We start from the raw sequence: 9,207 nt of genomic DNA, 5'->3' as shown, positions 1-9,207 counted from the left end.
TTAACTTTTGTCTTGCCTCGTTATGTTAAGGAATCACCATGAGACAAGATGATATCTTCTAATTTTAATTCCTGAAATAGTCCTTATTCTGTTTATATTTACACTTAATATTTATATTTGTATTATCATTATTGTTATTATGACTATTTCGAAATAAACGTTACTACTAATTGACGAATGGATTGACCTAAATGATCATGAAATGAATCGAACCTGCTTTTTGGATATCTCAAAATTTTTTGATATCGTAGATCACGCTCTGCTGTTGGAAAAAAAAAACAACTATGGAATAAAAAACGACGAAATCAAATGGTTTAAAAACTACCTCAGTAAAAGAAAGCAAGCAGTTAAATATGGAAATAAAATATCAAGTATAAGGGATATTGAAATTGAAATACCCCAAGGCAGTGGGCTTGGTCCTGTCCTTTTTTAATATTCAATAACGACATAAATCACAATCTGTTGCAAATTGTTCATGTCGTATTTATGCGGACGATATTGTTGTTTATACTCGAGGAAAAACTATTGATGAAATAAAATGATAACCTACATCATATTATGAATAATATACAAGAATGGTATAAAAGGAACAAACTAAAAATCAACATCGAAAAAACTAAAAGTATGCTTATAAAAAACATATATTTTGTTCCGCCCTATAATCTTATCCATTTTGGAGATCAATTATATTGAAAATGTTTAAGACATACGATACCTTGGACTACAAATAGACAGGGCCAAGGATAAACTTACATTTTTTCCGGTCGAGGTTTTCTCAGCGGTTTTATCATCTTGACCCCATACTATTTGAAATAAGCTTGGGGACCACCCAAATTTTGGCCTCAAATACAAAAAGGCCCACAAAATCCAAAATGGCCGGCAAAATTACAATTACTAGAGATATACAACATATTTATTCGGTGTTGTCAACTTTTTTAAGTTGAATTGTCACCTCATACCTAAGCCTTTCAAAATCAATCAAGGCCACCAAAATGGCCGCCGAAAATTACAATTATTAGAGAAATGTTGCATAGGCCTATTATTTGGTTATGTTAATGTTTTCTTCAGTTGATTTGTCATCTGGTACATGAACCATTCAAGATCAATCGAGGGCCACCTAGAATTTGGCCTCAAATCCAAAATGGCCACCAACATTTTAAAAAGCCGCAAAAATATACAATAATTCCAATTTGCAGCTTTTATTTGGTTTTAAATGTCAAGGTTTTTTCAGTGGATTTGTCATCTGGAACATAAACTTTCCACGGTCAATCGAGGGTCACCCAGAACTAATGACTTATATAACATTTTAAGTTGTTCACGTTCTCAGGGGGTTAAAAATAACTGTGTCATCGACATACATATTCAGAGTATGTAATCACTTGAGGAAGATCACTTCAGAATAGAATGAGAGAAGGGGCTCCTAAGATAGAACCTTGCAAAATCCCATAATATAGGAGCAAAGTCAGAAAGAGTTCCATTAATAAACGTAGCTTGTTGACGGTTTTCAAGGTAGGAGTTAAACCAGGTCAGAAATCAGACACAAGGGCCAAATTGTTGTGAGTGTATGACTCCATTAAGTATAGTGTAATGTTACCCACTGTTATGGGTTGCAACTTTTGCTGCCACCAGTAATTGAGGAACGTTATTGTTTCCTTTTAAATTGTGGAAAACGATACCTCAATTTGATAGAAAATTGCTTTACCCAAAAAACAAGGGAAACCTCATGTTTGCCAGCATCATGAAGAAACATTTAAAAGAGAACTAGCAAAAAGATTTTTTTTTTCCTACAGGAGATTTTTGATATGCCATTAATAATAGAACCAACCTTAAAATCGTTTTTTGTTAATTGGTTATTAAGTTATAGGCCATTATATACGATTTTACCGTGACGTCACTGGCGAAAAAAGTAACAAAAGATCGTGTAAATAGCGCCGCGTAGGGTATCTGCCGCGTGCGATCTTTGCGTGCATGCTGTAACAATGGTTGTTGTAACTTGCATATCAAGTCATAGGCCTATAACTGCATCAGCGGTTGTCAACAGAAGAATTACAGCTATGGTTACAGCATGCACGCAAAGATCGTACGCGGCGGATACCCTACGCGGTTTTATTTACACGATCTTTTGTTACCTTTTTCGCCCGTGACGTCAGGATTAAATTGTATTCAATGGCCTATAACTCCAAAAGAAATTGCCAAAAAGCGATTTTAAGATTGATTTTATTATTAATGGCATATCAAAATTCCCCTCTAGAACGAAAAATCAGTTTGCTAGTTCTCTTTTAAACATTAACTGGAATTCTCTTTGCAATTTTCGGGGAAGCTAAGATATATTTCCTTCAGAGGAAACTTTTCGTTACCCCAAAAACTGGTGGCAGCCTAGTTGTCCTATTGTTGGTGTAGCCTATCCCTTTTTTTGTTACAATGTTCTCTCAACTCCGTGACATCAAGCATCAAGGGCGCTACATGTCTTAGCTTCATCCAGATTAGATTACTATAATGGCGTTCTTTTCAGATTGCCTTTAACATCAATTAGAAGCTTCAGATAAAATTGAACATCGCTGCTCTTCGTGCTGGCTCAGATTGGAACTTTCTTTTTTTTATTCCTTCACATTTCCAAACATTGGAACTTTTAATTTGCGCTTAATACATTTAAAATCAATAACCATTAACTATAAAACGGTATTCACACCAGGGCGAATTAAAGGGAAAAAAGAGATAAAACAGTAGGTTTGATAAGACATTTTATTAATGTTTAGTTTCGCGCACACATACATGGTGCAACACTCTTCAGATAAAAATTGCCTAATGACTAAGATAGATTGTTAACAAAGATCGATTAACTTTGCATGTGCAATGTATTTTTTTTAATTTTGTGTGTGTGTTTTCTTCTATTCAATTTCTTCTAATGCTGCATTTGTTATAGATGGTTTGGTGTTTGTAAAGTTCTCCCTGAAATTATTTTGATCATCTGTGATTTGTTTTTTGGATGTTATTCTTGCCAAAACATATATTTGTAATTTTTAATAATGTGTTTATGAGTGAAGTATGTAAATGAAATCCCCTGCAGCTTCGTCGTCATCGTAAGTTGTGTTATCGTCATCGCATGCAGTAACAAGCAAAAGTAGAGATATGATAAAATACAGTATAAACACGTTATATTTTCATTGCGGATTTTTTGGGCCTAGTACGGACTCCAAAAGCATACATTTTCTTTTAGTTTTATAGCGTATGCGGATTTTATAAGTCCGCAATGACGATATAACGTGTTTATAATAGTATTAAACAAATTACGTCAACACTCTTTATATGTATAATAGTAAAATAAAAGGGAAGCCAAAAAAAGAATAAAATGATCAAGAATCAATGGACAGTAAAAATTAATTAATTATTCATTTAATAAAGGTTACGAAGAATGATACTTAAATTTATGATTATTAATTAAAATGTCTCTGACAGCTGGTGGTAAATTGTTCTAAATGTACGAAAAAAATCAAAGCATGAAAATGTAACCATATAGAATTATGAATGAGAACAGGTAACTTACCTGAGGTTATCGTACTGACCAACTTTAAAGTTTAGTTGAGCTCGGATTTGAACGATCATTGTAGCTCCAGTTAACTTGTAAAAAATTTTAAAAAAATGTTTCATTTGAGTGGAGATTCGGAAGTTAAGATACTTTCCTGGGCCATACAAAAATGTCCTATATTATCTTATAAACAACCTTATAGGTGTTTCAACAAAATCTGTGTCAAAACCTCGATATAAACTTGTAGAATAATTAGCTATATATTTTCCCATCCGTTGAATGACAACTTGTTACAGTATACTTCATCGATTATATAGAAAAAGCATACACAAAAAATCTTATAATATGGTGCTCTAAGCTTTGTCCTATAGAAACCTATAGGATTTGTCCTACAGGAAACTATAGGATTTTCCTCATCCTTGGAACAATTTCTTTCTATGGGCTTTTTGATATGATCTTATGAAATGTTGTCCAAAATTGGAAGAAACGATCTTAGGGTAAAACTTGAGAATAACAACAAGATAATCTGAGATTACAAACCCTCGCCCTGCTGCCGCGCCATATCTTTGTATCCGCTAATTGTTGTTGTATTATAGGTAGGCCTATATAATATTACTGGCTATATGTATTATAGGCTGTGTATATGAGGTGAAATGTGGCCGAGCGGTAAAGATGCACGTTTTTTTTTTTTATTGCTTGTTGCTTTTTTTGTTTTTGTTTTTTATTATTATTATTATAATTTTGTTATTTTTATTATTTGTGCATATTATATTAAAAATGAAAAAAAAATGTAAAAAAAAAAATATTTAAAAAGTAATAATAATAATTTCTGAATGCTCCAGTATATGTATTTAACTTTAAAAAACAACAATAGTGTGATTTGAACTCCATACGTTCGATTATCTTTCCAAACAAAACGTGCATCTTTACCGATCGGCTACATTTCGCCTGATATCTAGCTACACCGCTACAATACAACAACAACCACCGGATACAAAGATATGGCGCGACAGCAGGGCGAGAGTTTGCAATCTCAGATTACGGTATCTATTTATATATATATTGTAAAATTGGGACAGCAGTTAAAACATATAAAATCTGCATTTTACTTCTCCAATCCATCAGCCAAACGAGGCCTAGCATAAGCCTCAAGTAGCAAGCCAATCAGTCGGGCTTACATGCCTTCCGGGCTGCATCCAGTCGGCTGACAATATCATGTCAGCATGTTGACATGTGTCAATATGACACATGGTCGGAACGCCTGAGTCGGTCCGCGGTCAAACCGCTTGAGTCAGTCTGGCTTAGCTAAATGACTCAGTCGAACGATCCGCTCGAGTTAGCTCTGTCAGTTGCGGCAAAACTATATAAATATATAACGTTCTTAAATCTACATCCTACTTCTGATGAGCACTAAAATCATGGAAGAACCTAGATACATGTAATATTGTCAATATGTGAAAGTTTGACGTTAATCGGTCCAACAGTTTTTTAGTTATTCTCCCGGAAGGTCAAATGACACAGACAGACGCGCAGACAGACAGACCGACAGACCCACTGACCCACGGACAGACAGACAGTCAGATGTAGCTCATTGTAATACTCTCTCCCCACTTCGTGGCGCGAGGGCAATAAGCTGAAAATAAGATAAAGAAAAGTGGAAGCCGTTTTCACTTAAATTGTGAAATTATCGATACTATTTATATTTTTAAAACTTGAGGACAAAAAAATTATACACTTTCACAATTATACATTACCGTACGTTATTTCTAAATGAAATAATAATAATAATAAACAAAAAAAATAATAAAAATAATAATAAAAAAATGTCACTATTAATATTGTTATGTTCATACAATATTTTAAAATGTGATGTTTATATTTTATCTTAAAATAACTAATTCCTAATATGAAAAAAACGAAAGAATGAAGTATCACTTTAAAACCAATATTCAACAGTACTGTATATTTGTATTTAGTACCAAATTACAGCTGGCATATAAAAACATATTGTCAGGAATTCTTACTTAAACAAATCTAAATTGTGCAGCAATCACCAAATGGATCATCCATGTTTTGAGATTCAGCTGACTACTGCAAGGTTTCTGTTGCTAATTGGTAATTCTGACAATTCAACTGTTTCAGTCAGCGATTCGTATTCACTACCAGCAACTACTTTCCATCCCTATCACCGTACTGTTTTCCAATATCAGACTTGTCTTCCTAAAATCAGCGTACAGTCGCAAATTGTGTAACCGAGTAGTTAGCATAAGAATTTCGCAGTACTGTATACTTCAGTACACAGAAAAGCTATAATATTTTTACTCATAAATTTAGCAATAGGGGGTCGATTCTAGTAAATTACCCATCATTTTAAAGCTTATAATGTCGTGAATAAAATATAATAAATAGTCAATTTTCATTTTTAGTCACTGATACTGGTTTTGGGATAGTTTTCATTCATTCTTAGCTGATGTTCCCTGGTTTTTACACTTTCCTGTCACGCGGAAGATGAGAAAATGTCCCAGTGGATTATTATCGGCATAGAAATCTATATCCCGTCACGTACGTACCAGAATAAGGCACATTCTTAACCTATGTACAATCCTGCATGTGCTTCTGCCATAGTTCACCGCAACCATAGTGATGTTATTGTACTGGCTTAGTGTTGTGATAGTAGGCACAATCGTTTTTAGTGATAACCACTCCTAACTCAATCAAAGAGTTAGAAGTGGTGACGTTCTACAGCTGAATAGATGGCTTATGAAGAGTAAGTAGATAAGCTAATTACACTCGCCTCTCCAAAGGCGCGCCCGTGTGTGTGGGCGTGTGTGTGTGTGTGAGGGTGTGTCTGTCTGTGTGCCTCCTTCCGGGAGAACAACTCAAAAACTACTGAACCGGTTTACTTTAAATCAACCACTGACAATGTTACATTTTCTCAGTCTGATTGGAAGTAAGATGCGGAATTTATAATGTTATTGCTGCGAAGCAGCCAATTCATATTCTTGACAGCAATTTGACCTCTGAAAGGTCATTGTTTGTCAAAAAAACAAGGGCCTAAGACGACTGAAAAGCGGAGTTTCCGTATAAGAGACAGGACAACAATAGAAGAAGATTGGAAATGACCCGAGATTTCCTTTGTTCTTCCATCCCGGCGATTCGTTGTGTGTTGCATGCTTTTGATATGCAAATCCAGTCAACCAAACACTGTTGCAGCCAAGCGAATGCTTAAGATGTGTATACAGCCGATACCTCGCACAACTCGAGTAACGTCTCGTATCTATTGTCATGACATCATGGCTCGCTGGCTCACACTTGTGATGTCTCGCACTTGTAATCAAATAACACGCTGGCTCGCACTTTGGCAACACTCTCTGGCAGTCAACTCGCCCCTAGAAAACCCGCCCTTGGAAACTTGCCCCATAAAAAATGTACACTTCCTAGACCATGCAGTTTTCAAAATAAAAATTGTAACCTTTGGTAATCAACTACATTTTCCACATACATAGAAATTTTTGAAACTTAAACCATAATTCACCACTATAGACACTTTTTGACAAAAATGAAAAATTACGACTTTGTTACCCAATGAGAAGTGTTCTAATATAGAAAATGGATCGTGTCTCATATTATTTGTTATATATTTATTATTCATTATTTTCACTTGACTCGCATGAATAATTTTGTTCGAAAAACATTTATATGCAGTTGTACTTCGCAGCACTTCACTTGCAATTTGCAATTTCTTGTTTATGTATATTCCGGCTGCAACTGAGCCAACTCGAGCGGATCGTTTAACCTTGATTAGATAGGCCGAGTGGAATCGAGCAGATCGACGGCCGGCTAGAGTAAAGGGGTCGGCAGACTGGAATTTTTTCAAGCAGTAAACCTAACCTTCGTATAATAATGTTTCGCTAGTGTACTATGCGCGGATCTATTAATTGCTTAATAGTGCACTCGCTTCCACTCCACTATATGAACGTCGCGATTAGTTTCGACAAGAAAAAGAACAATATGACCACTAAAACAATAGATTGCATGTTGTAATGTCAGAAATATAAGATCATATTTTATGATTTACAAAGCATGATTTATTGACAATAGTGTGAAGGGAACTGCAATAGCGCCCTCTGTGAGGGTGAGGTAGAGGGTAGAAGGAAGAAACATGGCGAATAAAGGCATATGTCTGTGAGACAGTAATAGGTTGTCTAGTATTATTATTGTTGTTATGGTGTGATCCCGGACGGAGCCGAGAGGAAGGCTTCGTGACATATGGTGGAAGACCCGGGCAGGTGATAACACTATTTATACTCATAATACTAGTCCTAGTCATGGCAAATAACAGTTTTAGGCCGCCACCTTTTACGGGTGAAACAACAAAGGAAGACGCCGACGAGTGGATTTATGCGTTCGAAAGGTTCTGCGAATTTGCACGGTGGGACGACCAGAAAAAATTCACAGGCATGAAAAACCTTTTACATAACAAGGCTGCTAAATGGCTTCGTACAATTGATCAGAACACAATCAATAGCTATGACTTATTGAAGCAGGAATTTTTAAATAAATATACACTTCAGCCAGCACAGATATTTTAATTGAGACAAGAATTATTAAATACCAGACAGCAAGAGGATGAGAACGTAGACGATTATACAAACAAGGTAATACACCTATGTTATAGATTGAATATTGATGAGTTAGAACAATTACACTATGTAATACAAGGACTCCGGCCAGTAATAAAAAAAAAACATGTAGTGAGAGGCCAGCCTACAGACATTAATTCAGTAATGAACATAGCTAGGGCAGAGGAAGCTGTCGAAATTTTGGGAAATTTAAAAATCACTGACTCCAAGGAAACAGAAAATCCTAGCCTTAAGAATAATCCTAGTACTAAATGCCAACTATGTTTACAAGATGGACACACAGCGCCATACTGCACAATAACCCAAAAACAAACAATCGTATGTCAAATGTGTGGTAATAAAGGTCATGCAGCACCCGAATGCGCGATGGGAATTTGGGAATAGACCAATGACGCAAACAGGATATCAATATTCAACTACACCACCGTACAGACACTGGTCACCAAATTACTTTAACCAGGCGCAGAAAAGGAGCAACTATGGAGCACCGCCAGTACGTCAGCACCCTCAGCCACGACCTAGATCACCAAAAAAATGTTATAAATGTGGTAATGTTGGACATTTACAATACCAATGCAATTATGTTGGTAAGATATTTACTGATAGTAGCTCATTTAGTCATAAAGCAATGCACAGTGATCCTAAAATTAGTAATAATCCCAATAACTCGTTATACCTAAGTAACTATATTACTATCAATGTTAACAGGACAAATCTATTTGCTATGGTTGACACTGGAGCACATGTCAGTATGTTAAATTCTAATATGTTAAGGTGTAAACCATTTAATGAATTGAAAGTTATGAAATCTGATAGGCAACTTATTACTACTGCCACTGATGAAACCATACCCATTGAAGGTATGATATGTTGTGCAGCAACAGTAGAGTCAAAAGAAGTGTATTGTAAATTTTATATTGTACCTGGAGTTAACCCCCATATTATTTTGGGAATGGAATTTCTCATTCAGAACAAAGCCACTATTAATGTAAATGGGGACGGTATGCACGTAGTACTAAATCCAACTAGGGATGTTAT

At 35.4% G+C, this 9,207-nt stretch overlaps 1 protein-coding gene across 2 annotated transcripts in view; it reads right to left on the bottom strand.

The window, feature by feature from the left end:
• Window positions 1-237: 237 nt before the first annotated feature.
• Window positions 238-9,207, bottom strand: part of LOC117111801 (platelet glycoprotein 4-like) — a 94,491-nt gene continuing 85,521 nt past the window's right edge. For both annotated transcript variants that reach the window (XM_033254788.1, XM_033254789.1), the window contains 2 exons: window positions 3,545-3,618; window positions 238-262 (listed from right to left, as the gene is read on the bottom strand). In XM_033254788.1, the coding sequence (XP_033110679.1) occupies window positions 253-262; window positions 3,545-3,618 (84 nt within the window). In that variant the 3' untranslated portion in view covers window positions 238-252. The remainder of the gene's footprint in view (window positions 263-3,544; window positions 3,619-9,207) is intronic.

The sequence above is a fragment of the Anneissia japonica genome, unplaced genomic scaffold (assembly GCF_011630105.1).
Source record: "Anneissia japonica isolate Jap-2015-1 unplaced genomic scaffold, ASM1163010v1 scaffold287758_len931624_cov196, whole genome shotgun sequence".
NCBI lineage: Eukaryota > Metazoa > Echinodermata > Crinoidea > Comatulida > Comatulidae > Anneissia > Anneissia japonica.
Note: the sequence above shows the minus strand (reverse complement) of the source record. Positions and strands in the feature narration are given on the sequence as shown.